Source organism: Quercus robur, chromosome 5 (genome assembly GCF_932294415.1).
Source record: "Quercus robur chromosome 5, dhQueRobu3.1, whole genome shotgun sequence".
NCBI classification, from domain to species: Eukaryota; Viridiplantae; Streptophyta; class Magnoliopsida; order Fagales; family Fagaceae; genus Quercus; species Quercus robur.
In genome coordinates this window covers 71,398,238-71,418,537 of record NC_065538.1, presented here as the reverse complement: position 1 = coordinate 71,418,537, position 20,300 = coordinate 71,398,238, and the positions used below count along the sequence as shown (strand labels likewise).

The 20,300-nt window shown below is 32.2% G+C and overlaps 2 protein-coding genes and 1 long non-coding RNA gene across 9 annotated transcripts; all 3 read right to left on the bottom strand.

Annotated features, from left to right (window-relative positions):
• Window positions 1-1,299: 1,299 nt before the first annotated feature.
• LOC126726946 (F-box protein CPR1-like) lies at window positions 1,300-5,386 on the bottom strand. Of its 6 annotated transcripts, none has more exons than XR_007656104.1 (4): window positions 4,042-5,386; window positions 3,646-3,724; window positions 2,891-3,029; window positions 1,300-2,338 (listed from the first exon to the last, which is right to left on the bottom strand). XR_007656104.1 is itself a non-coding variant. In XM_050432366.1 (3 exons), exons 1-2 carry the CDS (start codon window positions 5,319-5,321, stop codon window positions 3,685-3,687), a joined length of 1,320 nt encoding a protein of 439 aa, XP_050288323.1. In that variant the 5' UTR covers window positions 5,322-5,386; the 3' UTR covers window positions 1,300-3,029; window positions 3,646-3,684. The 6 variants fall into 6 exon arrangements, 3 of the variants coding, with proteins under 3 accessions (XP_050288323.1, XP_050288324.1, XP_050288322.1); XR_007656105.1 differs by having other exon boundaries at window positions 2,995-3,029; XR_007656103.1 differs by having other exon boundaries at window positions 2,891-3,724.
• A 2,391-nt stretch (window positions 5,387-7,777) lies between these two features.
• On the bottom strand, window positions 7,778-9,966 carry LOC126726945 (uncharacterized). Of its 2 annotated transcripts, XR_007656102.1 has the most exons (3): window positions 9,764-9,951; window positions 9,126-9,177; window positions 7,778-8,620 (listed from the first exon to the last, which is right to left on the bottom strand). It is a non-coding gene; the product is annotated as an uncharacterized LOC126726945 (long non-coding RNA). The 2 variants fall into 2 exon arrangements; XR_007656101.1 differs by having other exon boundaries at window positions 7,778-9,177; window positions 9,764-9,966.
• A 6,841-nt stretch (window positions 9,967-16,807) lies between these two features.
• LOC126728656 (replication protein A 70 kDa DNA-binding subunit B-like) lies at window positions 16,808-19,987 on the bottom strand. Its single transcript, XM_050434450.1, has 8 exons — window positions 19,812-19,987; window positions 18,628-18,678; window positions 18,120-18,244; window positions 17,932-18,013; window positions 17,697-17,844; window positions 17,461-17,618; window positions 17,247-17,358; window positions 16,808-17,149 (listed from the first exon to the last, which is right to left on the bottom strand). Exons 1-8 carry the CDS (start codon window positions 19,985-19,987, stop codon window positions 16,808-16,810), a joined length of 1,194 nt encoding a protein of 397 aa, XP_050290407.1.
• Between the last annotated feature and the right edge of the window lie 313 nt (window positions 19,988-20,300).

Here is a 20,300-nt window from a genome sequence, read left to right as displayed (position 1 = left end):
AACCATTGCAGGGCATTTTAGTCCAATGATTGTGCTGGGGGGTTTGGTGTATTGTTCAATCTTGCTTGTTTCAACACCACGTTGGTTTCACATGTTCTGGATGTCTGGAAATTGTGATTTCAACTTCCTTTTGCAATGGAAATGGCTGCAGCTAGTTTTTCTGAAACTCAACGTAGGACTATGGTGTTTACTTTGGTAAAGGAGGGTCTATTCATAGAGGCTGAAGTTGCTAGTGTTAAAGTCACTCCCACTTGAATTTGTTTTCATGAATGTGCCCAGTCTAGCATGACTATGCCTATTAATGTTTGAGGATACCACTTTCTCTTCTTGGGATTCAACTAGTTCTTTTTGGCCTGCATTTTCATTGTCACTTCTATTACTTTGAACAACATTCTCGCTTTTATTCTTGGCTTCATTAGCATTGTAGCCCACGTCAACATTCTTTTTTGTGTTTGTGGATGCATTTTTTTTTTCTTGGGGAATGAAGAATTAGAAAAATTAACTTGTTCCTTCCTTGTGATTATTGTCGGCATTGTCATTTGTGCTCAAGCATAAAACAGTTTTGCGTCTATATTGATAGTATGCACAAATTTGTTTTCTATTCTAGCAGATACCTTGGACTTAACAGTCTACCTATTTTGCACATTGGAATCAGCTTTAGTATTAGTATCTATGTTGCATTTTTAATTTATCATTAAGGTGTAATTCAATAGTTACAATGAAAAAGAAAAATTTAAACTATGAACTTTTTGTTAAAAACACCAAAAAGTATCAATTAAGGTACAAGACTCTTTACTTGTCCAATATTCATAAATATGCGTACATAAAAGTAGTTCTTACACTACATTATATAGAAGGTATATTATTCAATTGTGGTGAAGATCTCCTGCTTTTGTTGCATTTGATATTATATCATATATTTCACGTTGTAAGAGCATTTGCAATAATTTGTATAAAAATTCATGTTTATTTTAGTATAAAAACTGACTTTTTCTATTTTATATATTTACTTTTCAAAACATTATATATTCAGATTATTTATTTTACTTTTTTTTTTTTTTTTTTTTGATAGGTAATCAAAGTTTTATTTCATAAAAAGAACATCATGTTCACGATAGTGAACACTTAGACCTCAAAACAAATACAAGTACTTTAGGAAGAGATACGAATACAAAGATTTACATTATATTTCATCAAAATATCATTTTTATTTATTTTTAAAAATTGTTTCTCCTTCTTAATACACAACAACCATCATTCATTCTCTTTTTACATCTTTAGGATACATAAAAAAAAATAAAAAACTAAATACAAAATGAATAGTATTAATGTAAATTTATGCAATTATACACCAACTAGTATGAGTTATATTTAGACAAAATTGTATAAATTTTAAATATTTTTCTATTAATCAACCACTCTGTGAGTGATCTAATTCTTCAGAAGTGATGCACAACCATCGGTCACGTAGAATACAGAAATAGCATCGGAGAAAAAAGAAAGAATATTCTATTTGTAGGACCTTTTTCAGTGTTTTAAAAAAACAAATCGCTAGGACTCTCTACGTAAGTCAACTAGTCAAGCCAAATCGAAATTATTCTGTCCTGCTGATAACATGTGGTCTAGCAAAGTTCTCATACCAGTCGAGCTGTCATAGATCTAAGTGTCTACTCTTTTCATAACATGCTTGTTTAGAAAGAGGAGAGCTTACAACTTTCACAGTGAAATGGTTCACCACTTTTGATTGGCAATGGCAGGTGCTTGCTAGCTGGTGAATATTAGCAAATTGATGGTATGTATTTCCTTCCAAATTTTCTTTTGACAGGATAATAGGTAAATCTGCAGCTTTTTTCTTCTAAACTTGCGAGCATTATATTGTTGTATCCTGTTAGATTCCTCCCCTCTTTCTCTGTACAAGGGCATGTGGGAGGCTAATTCTAGGAAACTTCGTCTGTTGCATCCCTTGGGCATAATCAAAGCAGCCAAATAAATTCAGAAACTAGAACATGTAAAACAATAGGATCAAGTCTGTTCTATTGCTTTTTATCCTCGAGCAAAGTCATTGATCGATTTTCGATATAAACGAGATTTTTACCCAAATCTCTTATTTAGGTAAAATATATTTTACCATGAGCTAACTGGATCTCTCAAAAAGAAGTAAAATATAAATCCACTTTATAGTAACAAAATCCTGGGGGGCAAAAAACCATAAAAGTTCATCCTTTTTTTGTTCTTTTTGAGGAACATAAGGTTCAACCTTTAAGCAAGAGAAGAGTCTTGATTTCTATGAAAACATAAGCCGTACCAGGTCCCAAGATGACAACTCCTTTTGTCTTATCTACAGCAACAAAATTGATGATTAGAAAAATTGCTACATCAACAAGCATTAGACATCATGCAATTGAAAATTTCTATCAAATAAGATTCTTATTTTCTGTTGCATCTTATAGCTTCTCCAAACTTTGGGACAGAAACTATATCTAGCTTTTATTCCTCATATATTGCTTTGGAAAATAATAATGATAAATCGAAGAGTAATGCTAAAGATAAAAACTTCTTTACAAGAAAATTTACAAACTGTTCATGCAGTTAGTGGTTATTGATAAATGAAAAAAAAAATGATGTTAATAGTGAACTTAGATGAAAACCAGTAAAGAGTTAGCCACAACAACAATTTGTAAAAAATGTTGTAAGATATTTTGTGGCTTTAGTATTAATCTAAAAAAAGAGAGGCTAATATTCAAAATATTTCTAGGCAAAGATAACAAATTTTTACCAAATATACGTTAGAAGTAATAGTTCAGGCAGAGTTAGAAGTTCACTGAAGATCCATAGCTTAAAAACCATGATTAGACAATGAATCTTTTTTGTGTATAATCTCAAAATTCACCTGTAGCTATCCCCCAACTTCCAAGGGAAGTAGACTGAGAGGGTGCATAACTATGGTAACTGTTCAGCAACATAAATTAAAATGTAAAGTAGAACACCACTCACTTGCCTCCTTGAGACTGTTTCACACCAGCTCGTGACTGTTACACAAGCAATTGATCAGTTATCACTTGTGTAAACATAGAGCATGAGAGACAGAATGAAACCTTGAGCTAAACAGTAAACAGGACATGAATATGACACCATATTATCATTCATGAGAGATTCTACAATCATCAGAAGTATGCAGTTTGAGAGTTCTATAAACTCTTTTGAGTAAAAGCTGTTCACAAATTGAGGGTGTGGACCTGGGTCAAAAACCACCAGGTGCATCTATTTCAAACCAAAATTTCATCACAGACGTAGTTCATCAAATTGACAAAGAACACTCAGTTCCAATCAAAGATTCAAAATTCTTGCAAGATGGAAAAAATGTGAAGTTCATTAATGGCTAGTTTTGATTTCAGTCATTCATAAAAGTGCCCCAACAATCAGCTGCTACATTTTTCAATCCTGAGGGGGAAAACTCAGAAACGATAACAGCATAGTATTAAAAGTACTACAACAGGAAACAAGAAAGAATCTGTCCTCCGAGAATCAATGTATTTACTGTATCAAATAACTTAATTCTGGCTCTACTAAAACACCTTATATTTTGATAAACTAACCATCAAGAAACTAATTCTCAATTCAAGTATTATGGTAAAAGTTTACTACCTTGTCACTCTTCACTTTGCACCTATTTGTATCCTTTGTTTATAAAGTCAGTTTAAAGCCTTTTGACAAGAAATCATCCCTGCAAAATGGTGACCAATACATCGAAGTTGTAAGTTAAACGAAAATAAAACTAATTACATATCATCACAACCATCCAATTCTTTCAAATAATAGATATTATAGACTAGCCTCAAACACCAATATGTGAATCAAATTAAACAAACTTGTAAGCTGAAGAGAACCAATTAAAGAGACCAGCTGCTAACATGATTGGTAACCTATCAAGTTATTTAAGTAGGATAAATTCACACATGACAAAACTTAGAGAAACCAGGTAAAGAAATAGGCTTGAACAAATAATTAATTAATTAATTACTCAAGTTTATGCTATCTCACGTTCTCTTTCTATAGCTTTTCTTCATTTCCCCTTGTGGTTGCTGCCTCCTCCTCTGATCCATTCCATCACGACCTACAGGAACAAGACTTTCCACATAAAAATCCGCACCAAATGATTTTGGGGCCCCTTCAATCCTCACTTTCTCGGCTCTCCTCTTTCTAATATTATACCAAAACAGCTTCCTCTTCTCCACTGCCAAAAGGACCTTATCACCACTCTTGGAATAAGCTAGAGGCACAATGTGTCCAAGAGGCCTTTTCAAACTGGAATCTGCAGAAACCTTGAATAATTTGGTCCAAGATTCCTTCACCCCATACTCTTTCATTACCCATATATCAACATAGACATGCCTGTAATTCAATATCACGCAGAGCCTTCCTTCCAAGATCCCCACATCCATTTCAAAACCATTATCAACCTCACCAGGCAGTGGTACATTTTGAAACTTCTCAACCCCAAGATCAAAAGCAACAATCATATACAGTCCAAATCCTACAGATGCCACCCAATGCACAGCACCACAAGCATATACACCATACCCTCTTCTATAAAAAAGCAGATAATTAAGTTGAAATAGGAAACGAACATAATAAGGAAGGTCGTTGATTTTCCTCCATGAATTACTCTTCAAGCTATAAACTTTAACCTCCGCATAAAAAAACCCATCTTCATCATCACCAACAAGATCTCCCTCATCATCTTGAGCAACAAATTGCACCATCCTCACCACCTTGTAATCCTCGCTAATGGGGTCGCGCCCAAATCCATAAAACGCAAAACGACGAAGCTCAACGCCACCTGGGTGCTCAACCGGCTCAAAAGGCAATCTCTGTGACTTCTTAGTTGATGGATTCCACAAAGCCATTTCGTTCTCAGAATTACAAACAGCAACCAAGCCATTACATGACCCAAAAACTTCGGTTATACCCCAGATCACTTTCAATGGAGCGCTGAGTTCTATGGCGGTTTGAAGCGATTCGAACTCCACCATGTACAAATACCATTTCTTGAGAATAACGTTGAGATTTGTTTGGGTGGCTAGGGAGTGCTTAAGCTGTAGCTTGATGAAATCTGGACCGTCTATTTGAGAACACCAACGTTTGGATACGCATCTGAACCGTACGAGAGTTTTCACAGGAAGTTGGTACAGAATGTCTGAAATCACATCGGATGGGAAGTTAGCGTTCAGAACCAGCTTAAGGTTAGGCATCATTTGGCATAGGTTAGGGTTGGCTGCCGTTGATAAGACTGATAAGGCTTCTTTCTTTCCCTTTTCCATTTTCTGGAATTTGGGTTTGTGGGTGCGAGAGATTTTGGTATTGAAAATACAAACAAAAGTGAAAAATAAAAATGGCTTAAAGGATGGGTTTTTCTTTTTAAGAAATTGTTTTTTTTTTTTTTTTTTTTTGAGAAGCTTCGAGAAAATGTTAAAGTTAAGAATTATTTTACAAACAGCAAATTTGGTAAATTATTATTAAAAATAAAAAAAAATTAAAGTTAATGGTAGAGGTAAATAGAAATTAGTAAAAATTAACACCGTGAATAATTTATAAAAATATTATAAAATAATTTACTTTGGTTACATTTCTGTTTTTATTTGCTTATTGGTTATTTTCATATCTCTTTTTTCTATATTTGGTACTTTTTGTCTCTTTTGGATGGAAATCGGTATGGACAACTGTCCTTTCTATCCTTATAATATGCATGTTAGTTTTTCGATGATGAAATTGTTTATTCAGATTTCAGAAGGAAAAAGAAAAGAAAAGAAAAAGATTAGGGATAGCTTAGTGAAGATTTAAGGGGGGAAATGCCGAAATGGGGCATCTCGAAACTGCTTAAACAGGAATGTTTAGGGGTTTGTACTTTGAAGAGGCAAATTGTGCAGTGAAGTCAGAACTTAACTTTTTAATATTGTGGGTCAGAGGTAATTAGAGAGAACACAGGAAATGTACCAATTTGGATTCATTTGGACCCACTGGGCCTCATGTTACAGACATTTACATCTCAAAAGTTCTGTATCTATTTTTTTCGACCAGGTTTTTATCCTTGACCAAAAAAAAAAAAAAAAAAGACAAAAACAAAGGACAAAAGATTATGAACTGCAAAGAAGTCAAATTTGGGTTGTGTAATACAGTATACTACTTGATGTTAATATCTCTCAAAGAAAAAAAAAAAAAAAAAAAAGATAGCAAAAAGGAAAAAGATTTGGAAGGACCAAATTCTTATTCAAGTCAACATAAGTTGATTTCCTCCTTGTCTTTATCCAAATTTCGGAGCTTGTTTTCCTTAAAATGATGCCATTTTTGGATCAATTTTGAGGCCACCGCACATAATCTTTTTATTCTTTTTTTTTTTTAAGGAATCTTTTTCTTTCTTTTAAGTCCAGAGGCACACAACACGAGAAAAGAAAAACCACATTTAGCTCACTTGCTGGCAAATATTAAGTGAATGAGACCGCATCTTTAATGGGATTGACCCGATTGAGATCTAGATTTCGCATATTGGACAAACTCAAATTCACGCTTGGTATCAAATTTTTAGGGTGGGGTACACTCCTCCTAAAAGAACTGATTCCAGCATTTATTCGTAGGACTACGACTATCATGGGCATTTGCCAAAAATAAAAAATAAGTGTACCAATGAGATTTGCTTCAATTTTTTTTTTTTTTTTAAAGTAAACAGTGATATTTAATAAAACAAACTTGAAAATAGTAATATTAGTATTTTAAGTCGGATTTATAATACATTACATAATAATCAGAATACAATTACAAGTTATAGACAGAAATTATAAACAGCGAACACTAAACACATATTTGACTGTGTCAAAGATCCATGCAAATGATACAATAATTGTCAAAATTTGCAATTAAGAAATAAAAAATTAACTTTTAATCTTATATCTTTGTTTATTTATTTATTTATTGATACTTACATTAAAGGGCCTGGTTAACATGTGTCTTAAAGGTGCAAGTTAAAGATTAATAAATATTTAATTATGAGTTGTAATGCACACTTTTTTTTTTTTTTTGAAACCGGAACCAAATTTCATTCAATAATAGTTAAAGAATCATGATACAGAGCATCCAAAGCTGGTGGCAAAGAATCCTCCAGCCAAATTACATCATCTATAATGTTTTTTGCATTACGTGCTAAACTATGGGCAACCAAATTTGCACTCCTCTTCACCTAGTATACTTCTGCCCACCTTAGACCCGAGATGAGCACCTAGATCTTCAAATACATGGCCCAGCCGAGACAAGTTAGCCTTGCTGGAGTTGATTGCGTTGATCACTTGTACACAGTCCCCTTCAATGACCAATTTAGAGAAACCAATGTCCATAGCAAATTCCAGAGCTCTACGGCAAGCAAGAGCTTCTGCCTCTATGGTAATGTGTGCTTTTTAAGATACATGTGTATGGTAGATTTTTTCATTAAAAAAATAATAAAAATTATTTAATTAAAAGCATTAATGTATCTTAACTAGTACCCTAGATATTCATTAACAAAATCCTATATTAGAATTTTTTTTTTCACTTTTTAATCTTTTAACTTTTCTAATTTAAGGGTAAAATTTTCAACCAAGGAGACAATATAAGTGAATGAGACAGCATATGTGTCACGCCCCAAACCCCAAAGGGTCCAAAGCATGAGAAAGATGTCTCAAGTACCTGTAGATTTTTCCTTTTTGACAATTCAATTCACATAAATCATATCAATTACCAACACCAAGAATTATCATAATAATTCCATTGAATATACTCTCAAAGTAAGTCAAAGTTCTAAGCAATAATTACAAGGACCATTGGCCACAAAAGAATAGAGGTCTGAATAAGTAATTACATATCATTAGCTTATCCTATCAGTGGAAATAACATCACAACCACTATAATATACAAAAGAATGAGTTAAACCTATTCTAAGATGTACATCATCTAATATCTCCATTACAAAAGTTCAGCCTCCATCAGTAATTAGTCTAACTACTATTAGCCACCAAAAAGCTGTCTCAAAAGATTGTTGCCTACTCTGAAAAGTTTATAAAATAATGGAATGAGACAGAACCCAGTAAGTAGCATAATTAATGGGGGTGGGGGAAATGCAAGTTTCATCTTCAATAATAATAATATGATAAGAATGATTAAATAATGAAACACAAAGTTTCTCAAAGTAAATACCCTGAAACTATATACTATAATATGTGAGCATCAACAATATCATTTCCAAAGCCATAATATCTAACATAAGATAAATTATCACAGATATACCACACTACCACATAGACTGGTCAGGGGATCCACCCATTCACAACTGACATGATATTGTCCTCTCTGGTATGCAGACTCTTGACCCCATTGACAACAGTCTCACCCATACTCTCAAGGTTTTTCTCTTCCCCCATGGGCAGCAGAGAGCGCGTCAAATAGGACCTCTCTTGCATGTGGTCTTTTGGCCCTATGGACAGTGGCCTCATTCACACACAATCAAGGAACCTCTTCCCCCCATGGGTAGTAGGGAAGAACACATTATCCAAAATGAAAGGGCACTGACTTGGATCTGATTCCGTTGTCACAAAGACTATGAAAACCAAATCGGGTGATCATCGAAAAATCACACATGACATAGTGTTAAAACCACATAAAGCTCACATGTTACATATACTTTGAAACACATAGTTTATATCTAGGTAATTTCAGAAAAACATTAAATAATCTAACTTCCACAAAGTTTGTAAGGTTTTCAATTTCATTCTTGTCAAAAGATTTTCTATCAATTTCCCACATAATAAGACAAGATAAGCATCTTTAAATTTTCTAATATACCATAAAATCTATGATTTCCTTATCAAAGATTAAATAAAAGATGCTCATTTTTCCATGTCAACAATTCATGCATTTCCCCAAATGCAATACCAAATATGATGCATTTTCATATATATGATCATTTATATATTAAGGTTACGACACAATAGTTTTAAGGAAAATATAGTTTCCATAGGTAGTTTCCAAAAAGTGTCTAACCCAAAAACAACATTCATGCAACATGGTTATTTTTCCAAAAATCCCATTAAAATGCTACTTACCTCGCAACTGCAAAAGCCTAACTCTCCAAGCTCCAAGGAGATTAGCTAGAACCTAAATAATGTAAAGTAAACCTATCATAATAAGCATAAAGCTTGAAATGTATCTAGCTACAATTTAGGAATTGCCAAATGAGCACTTAATAAGGCAAGCCTAGTATTTAACCTCACCAACAATAATATATTCCACTTCCAAAGTTTCTCAACAAATTGATTCACAACTCATAAACTCCAACTTATAAAGTTAACCCATTTAATATCATCTCTAACATCATGACTAGCTTCCATAAATTTACACTACATCATTAAGAGACCCATGAAGGCAAAATCAAAATATCCTCCAAGACAAAAAATTTAGAACTTCAACTAACTCCAAATGAACCTAATGGCAATGGAAAAATTAGATTTACCAACCATCACATGTTATAACTTAAAACATACATAAACCTTAGGTAGTCATCATTAGCACAAATCATATACCCACTCATCAAATAATTCCACCATTACAAAACCCATATATAAAAACACATAAATATCACTTCCAATGTTCATAAATCACATGGGTATCATTATTAAAGCTTGGATAAAAATATAACCTCAAGCAAAGTATAAAACCCACCAAAAAGAATAGAAAATTTTACCTCAAATAAAGGGATGATGATACTTGGGGGTTCCTAAGGATTTTTCTGGTGGTCTTGTTGGAAAAATGATGGTGAAAATGGTGGTGGTGGTGTGGAAGTACCGGTGAGAGAGGATATAAGAGTAGAGAGGAGTGTGTTTAAGTGAAAAGAAAAGAAAAAGGAACAAATGAGAGATATGGCCAGACATGAGAGGGTGAGATGGATTGAAATGAGTGGTGGGTAGTGGGGTTAGGTGGGGCACGTGGGAACTTAAAAAAATCTGATCTTTTTTTTTTTTTTTTGGACTGACTGGGACGTTACAATATGCATCTTTAATGGAATTGAGATCTAGATTTTGCATATTGACAAATACGTGGCCTAGCTGAGGCAAGTTAGCCTTGTTGGAGTTGGTTGCATTGATCACCTGTATAGAGTCCCCTTCAATGACCAGTTTAGAAAAACCAATGTCCATGGCAAATTCTAGAGCTCTACGGCAAGCAAAAGCTTCTGCCTCTATGGTTGTGTGTGCTTTTTTAGATACATGTGTATAGTAGATTTTTTTTAATTAAAAAAAAATAAAAATTATTTAATTAATTAAAAGCATTAATGCATCTTAACTAGTACCCTAGATATTCATTAACAAAATCCTATATTAGAAAAGTTTTTTTTTTTCAATTTTTAATCTTTTAACTTTTCTAATTTAAGGGTAAAATTTTCAACCAAGGAGACAATATAAGTGAATGAGATAGCATATGCATCTTTAATGGGATTGAGATCTAGATTTTGCATATGAACAAACTCAAATTCATGCTTGGTATAAAATTGGGATGGGATTCCTTCTAAAACAACTTTTAATTGGATTACAATATTTATACGTAGGATAATCACCTGTGGCGGCTCCAAGATTATGTTTTAGGGGTTTAATAAAAAGCATAAATTATATAAAATTTAAACAAAAAATAACTTGAATGTATCAATATTAAAAAAAAAAAAAAAAAAAAAAAAAACCCAAATACATGAAGTTTTACAATTGTCTTCTATGAGATTTCATATTTTGAAATCTTGGCATGATATATTCATTATCAATTCTACGAGCTACATCTCTTTCAATATACACAATCAAACAATCATTCATCCATTGATCTCCCATTGGATTAATTTATTTCAAATTTGTTAAGATCTAAATGAGTTTTTACTAAAGTTTAAGGATTAAGATTAACAAATTTATACTTTTGTTGTTGGGCTTTTTTTTCCATATTTTAGATCAAATTAGTTGTTATTGGGCTTTTTTGTGTGTTTAAAAATGTCAAAGATATTGTTGAAAGGATCATATTCAAGCCTATTTCAGTTGGACTTAAAAAAAAAAAGGGTTAGTGTGTTCAAAATTTTATTTTAGGGGTCAAAACAAAAAAATAAAAACAAAAATTATATATAATATATATTTTTTCGATAGTTTAGTGGTTCAATTGAACCCCTGGGCTTCAAGTGGAGCCACCCTCGACTATCTCGGGTATTTACCAAAAAAAAAAAATTAAGTGTACCAGTCACAATATATCACTAACGCATATTGTAGATTTGATTGTGTATTTGATTATGTCAAAGATCAATGCACATGCTGCAATAATTTGGCTTGAATAATGCTAGAGATACAAACTATTTTATAAACAGTTGATGTGGTAAGTAATTATTAGTAAATGAAAATGTGATATTAATGGTGGGTTTAGATAGAAACCAATAAGAGATTGGTCACACCAACATTTTGTAAAAATGTTGTAAAATAATTTGTGCATGTAGCATTACTCATTTGGCTTACACATGCATACTTTTCAAAACATAAAATACACATGTTAAATATTTATTGGCTTACATGCAAAAATTAATTATGATTGTATGTGTTTTTATAGATACATGTGTATAGTTTGACTTTTTTTTTAAATGTATTAAAAATTATTTAATAAAGCATTAAATGCATCTTAACCAATGTACATTTGTTAACAGAATCCTATAATAAAAAAAATAAACTTTTTAATCTTTTATCTTTTCTAATTTAAGGGTAGAAATTGAAAATTCATCTTCTTCAATGTCTATAAAAATGTGAAATGCAAACCCCGTTAGAGTTTGAGCTTATCTGATAAATCGATCATTTCATCCATGTGAATTAGTTCACATAATTTGCAAGCTTTATCTCAATGCCTTAATCAAATTTTCGGTTTTAATCCAATATCAATAATCCCTCCCACTTCCATCTCAACTCCTACTCATATTTTTATATATTAATAATTGTTATTTTGAGAAAATTGTATGTACAATTTATTGGATACAGTATGTCAGGTTCTTCAATTAAACTCAAAGATTTAGTTGTACTGAATTTGATTACTCTTAGAAAAGGTAACTCTATTTGTACTATATTGATAATCAAGCGTTTGGAAAGTAAAACATAAATTGTACTTAATTTTTACATTTTAATCTTATGTTCAGTATTTCTAAAATCCCCAATAAGCTCGATTCAAATATTTCTTACAATCAAAACGATTCAAATAGAATTACACCCTAGTTTTGTACTTATATAAAATTAGCAAAGAAAAGTTACATACGTGGTCTCTTACCATATTAGTTGAAACTTGAAAGAGATAATAAGACCAATTAGTTTGGTTTTACGTGAAACTTAAACATTGATGGGAATTTGAAGATTATAAAAAAGAAAATTCACAAAAGGTAAAATTTTAAATTGGAGAGTGATTTGAAGAAAAAAAAAAAGCAAAAGCAAGATTTTAATGAAGTTTGGCCTAACGACCTACGTCCACAAATGAAAGTTCTTGGTATATTTTTACTATATGACTTGTATTTACAATGAGCCCAATATAGGCTTTATAGGCCAAAATGGACATTTGTCCTTTTTACCAAAATTTGTCAACAAAATGCCCCTGTCTTGAAACTATCTAGCAAAATACCCCTATTTTAAACTCGATTTTTTAAAAATCTAGTTTCATTGAAAAACTAGATTTTAGAAAATCGAGTTATGTGAAATCAAACTTAAAATAAAAAAAAAAAAAAAAAAAAAAAACATGAAACTCGAGTTCTTTGTAAAATTTCTTACATTACTCGATTTTCATCAAATCAAGTTTTTCATTGAAACTCGATTTTTCAAATATCGAGTTTCAAAAAATGGGCATTTTACTAAATAGTTTTAAAACATAAACATTTTGTTACATCTTTTAGGTGAAATGAACAAATGCCAATTTTGACCGAGCGTTATATATATAAGAAAACGTTAAGTCCTAAACTACCTTAGGGTTAGTGTCCTTAGTCTACAAGTATATGAGCTTACAATAGATATAAGCTATTGGGTCGTAACTCGTAATATCTCTAAAGCCGCCTCAAATTTATCTTTAAAAACCTTAAATTTGTAAAGTATTGAGTGAATAACATAATCATTCTAGAAACGCGTAAGACAGATGTTGGTCGTAGCCAATAACCACAATTTCTGATGATGGTTGACACTATGATGGTTTTCTAGAAACTGTGTTGACAAATGGAAGCATTGTGTGTGGACAACGTTGTTAGTGGCCTCACATCATGTGGTTTGTGGCGTGCGTCTACTCTCAAAAGACTCATAAATGATCAATGGTTATCATCAAAGTTTCTGGAATCTGTTATGTGTCCTTATGAAGTGAGTTCTTTTTTTTTTCATTAGTGGTGGAATTGATACGAAATTTTCAGACCAGTAAGATGCAAAAATAGACAAAAATATTAGTCAAAGAAAAATAATCACACATAAAATAGTATTTACGTGATTCGGCAACAGTTTTTATATTCTGCATACAGGATTTACAATGCGAAATGACTTGGGCCTGTAGGCCCAAGCCTCCACTCTATTAACTAAGTCTCAAAAAATCTCCCATAAAAAATTGTAACAACATTATTTCGGGTCGGGTTATAATCCAAATTAAATACAACTAGGGTCCACAAAGCCCAACACATATTTCGGTCAACATGCTCACTCAAGATGCCCTTCCGACCTCTCTCTGAGATGGGTGTTTTAGTTGAGGATTTTAAATGTTTCTTGCTACATTTTGTGCAAATCTCATTTATTAAAGTTGACAAACACTGTAACAAAGTATCTAAAGCCCTTGCATGTGAAGCTCAAAATAAGGAGGGGCTTGAGGATTGGATTGAGAATTGCCTACCTTTTTCTTCTCCCCATTGTACAAAATGATTTACTGGTGAACTAATTAATGAAAGATTCAACCATTTTAGTAAAACAAACAAAAAACCCTTTGTGGTAAGAAGAGTTGTTGAGACCCAATAAGATGCATATCAATCCTAAAATAGCCCTTAGAACATTCACATTGGCTTCTCTAAATAGCATAAGCCCTAAAATTTGCCTAATAAACCTAAAAAACACCCACATTAGCATATGACTCATTAGGCAAAATAAAATTTTGATATAGTGTACGAAGACAAAAACAAAATGTCACAATTCTAGTGCCATCCATTCACTACTAGAATTCAAAATCTCATGTAACCCTTTGGATGGTTGAGATGAAAAGTTGAAAACATAACTTTTCATCTTAGTCTCCTTTTTAACCCCCCGCCCCCCCAAAAATAAAAAAAAACTTTTCATCTTGGTCATCTGATCTGATAAGGTTATAATTAAAAAGTTTACTTTTTTGTCCGATTGAACTACTGAGATCAAAAGTGAAGTTCTAACTTTTCATTTTGGCTATACATAAGTATTGCATTCTGTGCAATATCTGGATCCTCGATACAAAGCTTTGATTTTTCACATTGAAACATATAACAAAAGAAGACCATGAATGGTTATTCATAGATACTTGATTTCTTACATCTTTTGCAAAGGCCATATGAGTCTAAATGATAAATTTAAACTTTTGGGTTAAGTGATATTTCTATATGTTATATTAACCTTCGTTATATTAACTTTTTAATCGACCTCTCCTAAGATGTTATTTTCCAATAGAGAAAAGACTAATTATGCACAAATAAAGATCATTGAAACAACGATTTTCTCAAGTCTACTAGAAAAACAAAATTAAACTTAAAAATCACATATTTAAATTACTTCACAAACATCAAATCATTCAAAGAAAAAAAAAAGTAAATTCTAGCATCAAAATCAACCAGTATTACATAACCGTAAGATCTTTCCAGTCCCAGAGAAATATATCTTCAAAAAAGCACAAAGTTGGCGAGTTGTTATAGCAATCCAATGCAAGTGAGTCTAGATTTTCTGAGCAGAGCTCGTGGTTGTCTCCAACAATGAATTTGCTGTTAGAGTTGGTGGTTAGAGAATGATTCCTCTGCATTGTTTTGAATTTTGGGCTGTCGATTATGGCGCAGATATCCTTTGATAGGCACTTGAAATGTTGAAGTGACTTGAACGGTAGTCGGCATAGAATATCAGTGACCAGATTGTAAGGTTCTCTTGCCATTGTTAGTGGTTAAGGAATTAGGTTTAGGCTTTATGTTTTGTGTAGCAACCGAGTTATAGGTGAAGGACATAGGTTTAGGTTTAGGCTCTGCGTTATTTATGAGGGCTAGCAGCCGAGTTATATTATAACTAGTATGTAACCCGTGCTACCGCACGTGAATGGATATATTATTAATCATGAGTTTATTTATGTTTAAAATGCTCAGTTAAGTTTAAACTCATATTATTAACCAGAAAATTTCATTCACAAAACTTAGCAATACGTTTTTATGATACTCTCAATGTATTCAATAATTTTTCTTCTTTTATGACACGAAAAAGAAAAGAATCATTAAAATTTTCTTATTAAATTAGAGCAATGTTACACTATAAACATTTTTTACAATTATTGAGTTAGTAAATTGTTATTGATTTTTGGAGTCATCGTTAGGACAATAACATTACTTTCTTGACTACCGTTAATAACTTATCATATAAATAAGGTAATTATGAAATATGTTGTTAACAATATTGTGACTTTAATTTATCTTATTAATTTAATTTGCTTCGATGGGGAGGTGGGGAGGTGGCCTTGTTTTAAGGCCGAATCCGACAGACCCTTAGACCAGTGGGTTGACCCGAAGCCTCTGATCAGTTGGATTTGGTTTGTTTTCTTAGTAAACCTGAATATTCTGTTTGGACAGTGGGTTAAGGGTTTGAAAATTCGTATAACCCAACCCGACCAAAAGTTTAAGAGTAAAGGGAAAAAAAAAAGATATATATCTCTCGGTTCTTGAGGTGAGCTCGTGAAACTGAGTTTGCAAAAGCAAAAATCAAATCAGCAAAAGCAAAGATCAAATCACCAGAAGACAGAAGCTCAGAACGCTAAGATCGAAAGGGAAATCCCATCTCAAACACTGTTCCACCGAATCCACACGCAAACCTAAGTCTTCAAGGAGTTCAATCCCATCTTAGATCTGTTTTCACTTCTCAATATTAAATCAAAATCTCACTCTCAATCTCAGAAGCCTCCGTTCTCTCTACTCCCAATCTCAAGTCTCTCTACTACCAGTACTCTGAAAATGTACTACCAGTACTTCTGCGTTTCATTGAGAACTACACATACTCTCAAAATCTACTACCAGTACTTATGAATTTCATTGCAACTTCTTTTCGTAGGTTTCCAACCATGCAAACAAAGATAACAGGTTGTTCTTTTCATTAAGAGCATGAAAGAAAGTAGTTTTAGAAAGAAAAGAACAAAAAAATTCGTTTTGAGAAATGGTTCATACATTTAATTAATACTTATTAGTATTACTGTACTTATTGTTACCAAGTCTATTATTGTGCAGAGCTCTAGAGCTTTTCAGGGTTTCTTTTAATTGTGAGCAATTTGATTGGTTTTGAGTCGTAATAATAATCAATTTCCTCATGAGTCATTTGCTTGTACCCTCTTAGAGGGACCCACTAATCCTGTTATTTATATCGAACAGTAATGCCATACTCTTCTTTCATGTACACCTTGTCTCAATTCTGGAAGTTCTGTCTCTCATTTTCTCACCTTTCATGCACAATCACAATCATCCTACTCTCTCCACATTATAGCTTCCTTTCATTCTTCTTTCTTCCCCTCTTCATGGCTTTCTTTTTTTTCCTACTTTTGATCTTTTTTGTCCCTTCAAGCAATGCTCAGTGGCCACCTTCACCTGGCTTGTAAGTAATTTAATATCTGAAGTAGCAATAGAATTGTTTGCAATAGTTTGGTCATGGCTGAACAGTGTTTCTGATGGTTTAATCTGAATGTTGTCAGCAACAACATTTCCTGAGTGTTTGTTAGACTCAGATTTAAAGACACTTGTGACAGTGTAAACTTCCCATCTTTCTTTGACATTGTAATCATCAAATTTTATTTGGAATGTATAAGATTTTCCAAGCAAGCTTTGAATTTCTTGAGGTACTTTATTTGGCACTTGATTCTGCACAACATGATGTAAGGCCCATAAATTGTTAGTATAATAAAAACATTATGTTTAAGCATAAATTTGGAAGTGGTTAAGAATTTAGATTAGATACTTTTGAAGAAAGTTCCATAGCAGTTTTTTGAATTACTTTTTCTGCATCTTTATCAAAAAGAACAAAAGAAGCTGTCCCAGTATGATCCTTCACTTGGATTTGTAGTTTGTAACTGTATATAATAATGAGAGAAGTTAGAAAGTGTGCTTCATTTTGTTTTCCTATGCAATCATTTGAACAGGTATATAGTATAAACAATGTAGAATTTAGTCACCTAGGCATAGGGAACTGAGATTCAGAATTGCAACTGTTGCACCAAAACATATTATTTTGTTGTTTTACTTTTCGCTTGCAAAGTTGACATGAGATATAATTCCACCCTAATTCTGTTTCTATGTTTACAATATCCGCATAACAGGTAAAAAATCTTTCCTGCAAAATTAGTCATTCTAGTTAGTTTTGATTGAATAATAAAGATTTAGATTTGAAATATTTCAAGATAAAGAAAACCTTGACTCCTTCCACCCATTCCAGTGCTTTAATTTCTGCCAATGACATCATAGTTTGCAATATCAATTCTGATTCAGATTTGGGTTTTTTGTCATGTGCTGGAATAGATCGAACAACATTATCGTATTCATCCTCAACAACTTTATATCTGAAGAAAGGAAGAGATAAAATTTTTAATTAAAAAAATCCATTCATAATCCATCATAGAGAATTAGTAAAGTAAATGTTTATGAACCTGTCAATGAGCTCAGAAACCTCTGTAATGTCCAAATTGACGTAAACTTTAGTTGCACTTGTGGTGTTAAGATTCAGTTTGCCTTATTAAAAAAACCATAAAACACATTGAAGAATTTGTTATACACATTTTTTTTTATTATTATATAAAAAGTGTTATATATACATATACTACCTATCTTTCAGTACCTTGGAATGCTTTTACAGTTGTTGAAGTAACAATAATTATATAAGGACCTTCATCTTCTTTGAAGTCATTTCTAGTAATTGTTTCAGCACTTTCATCCCACAATGATATTTTTAGCTCTTTGTCCCTAATGGTACATTATAGCATTCAAAAGACATTAAAATGTGAGATTTGCTACCATTCATGATTAAATACAGTAGTTAAAAACAATCTTAGTGTTAATAATTGAAAGAGTGGAAAACTTGAATAAGCAATTCACCTCTATATTTACACAACCATGTAAAGTAAAAGGGAACACATAGGAAGCCTAAAAGGAGAAAGAAGTTACTTCAAACAAACAAATTTAGTTGAATAATAGAACCATAGTAAACTCATACTTAACAGATAAACGTGTTGAATAAGTGATCACATAAAGGAATTGGGAACATTGTTAAATAATTTTCACAGTTTTGATACTTAATAGCATGGTTTCATGGCAGGCCTGCCAAAATCACATGCCATAACCAATACCTATTTGTAGCAATGAGTCCAATATTACTGAAACCATCTCCATTAAATAGTCTGAAAGATTTCAAAATATGCAATTTGAAATTCAAGTATAACTTTTATGATGGGTGCAATGTGCATCTCATGTTCAATTTTTAAATAGAATTATATTAAGTGCAACCCTCTCTAAACTCCATTTAGAAATGGTACCTAGTCAACTTAATAGGGTGTGCAAGACTGGAAGGTCTTAACCCAACCCGGCTTCCCATCCATACTATAAAATTAATAATAATTATTGAATGTTACTGAAATAAAACTTAACATTTATATTCGATTAATTATAATAGAGTTGAACTCTATAACCATAAATGTGCAACACAGCCAGGTTCAAAAGTCCAATCTGGTCATTAGTGTTCAAGCTGAGATAGAAGTACTTTTCAAGTAGATATTTATAGTTCAAATATTAAAAAAGGATAGTTTTTCATATAAATAGGGTGGTGGGCTCAAACCCAGTTGGAAGGAAGATGAATAGAAATAAAAGTGCATGGGTTCAGAGACATTCATATATTTCTTTTATCATTTAATTTTGTCAGAATAGCAAACAGAGTCACATGAAGAAACAAAAGAATTATTTTGAGGTAAATGGGAGTAAAATGAAATGTTCATTACTCAAGTAGTAGAATTTGGAGATTTCTTATATTTGTAGAGCCGTTGTGAAAGTGAACTTGTTCAATGGGTCCAACAGCAGTAAGTTTGCCAATCATATCTGCAAGTTTGTACACGTAAAAAATAATGTTTGAAGGATGAATTTTGATTAATTAAAATGGGGAAGAGGTGAAGTAAAACATAATTTACCTATTAGGTAAGAATTGTCATTCAAACGATTGTTGATACAATCATATGTTGCAAATTCAAAGGCATGCATAGGTATGAGTTCACTTTCTTCATTGCACTCCTTAACCGAAGTTGTTAAGAGGAAAATGATGTTCAGGTCATTTGAAACCAGTCTGTAACCTTTATTTGTCACGATTACTTTAAAGTTTGAAGTGATAAAGGTTCCTCATTCATGTAGGATGGTACTAAATTTTTGAAACACATTCTTTCTTACAATTGCATGCATTAAGCTTTTCTGTAAAAAGGGAAATGGAAGTCAAAAGTTAGTTTATATATTATATTACAAAAACAACTAATAGTTGAAAGATTCAAACATTTTATTGTTGTCAAGTATGATAACCTTTTCATCGATAAAGATCATGTCAAGACTGATGAAGTTATTTCCACTTCTCTTATTCACTGCTTTCCACATTCTGCATATTCTCACTCTAATTCTCCATGTCTCCTTAGCATCAGATATTTGATCAAGAAAGCTGTATCCTTTGGACATTGTTATACCGCACAGTTGCAATAAAATATAAATGTATTAGAGATACTATTAAAAATGATAATGGAAGTTTTACTTTAAAAACAATGTAAACAATGCACAAAATGTTTATATGAGGATTTAAGCTCATTTTACATTTTACCTGCAGGTTTTTGTGACTCTCATGCCAACACCTCGTGAATTTACACCTTGTGAATTTATATAGTCTAAAAAGCGGCATCCATTGCCAGGAAGCATGGTGCATAATGAGAATTACTTCGGTGGAAGATTGATTTCTGTTGAAATCACATGGTATGGTGGTGGCAATGTAGTATCT

Excerpts from the sequence above, each read along its gene's own strand:
- LOC126726946 (XM_050432365.1), bottom strand. The coding sequence starts at position 5,321 with ATGGAAAAGGGAAAGAAAGAAGCCTTATCAGTCTTATCAACGGCAGCC. Across the intron at positions 3,725-4,041 it reads AAAAGCTATAGAAAGAGAAC|GGATGATTTCTTGTCAAAAG; the intron begins GTGAGATAGCAT and ends ACCATTTTGCAG.
- LOC126728656 (XM_050434450.1), bottom strand. The coding sequence starts at position 19,987 with ATGTCCAAAGGATACAGCTTTCTTGATCAAATATCTGATGCTAAGGAG. Across the intron at positions 18,245-18,627 it reads GGACTCATTGCTACAAATAG|GGACAAAGAGCTAAAAATAT; the intron begins GTATTGGTTATG and ends ATGTACCATTAG. Across the intron at positions 17,845-17,931 it reads GTTTCTGAGCTCATTGACAG|ATATAAAGTTGTTGAGGATG; the intron begins GTTCATAAACAT and ends TCCTTTCTTCAG.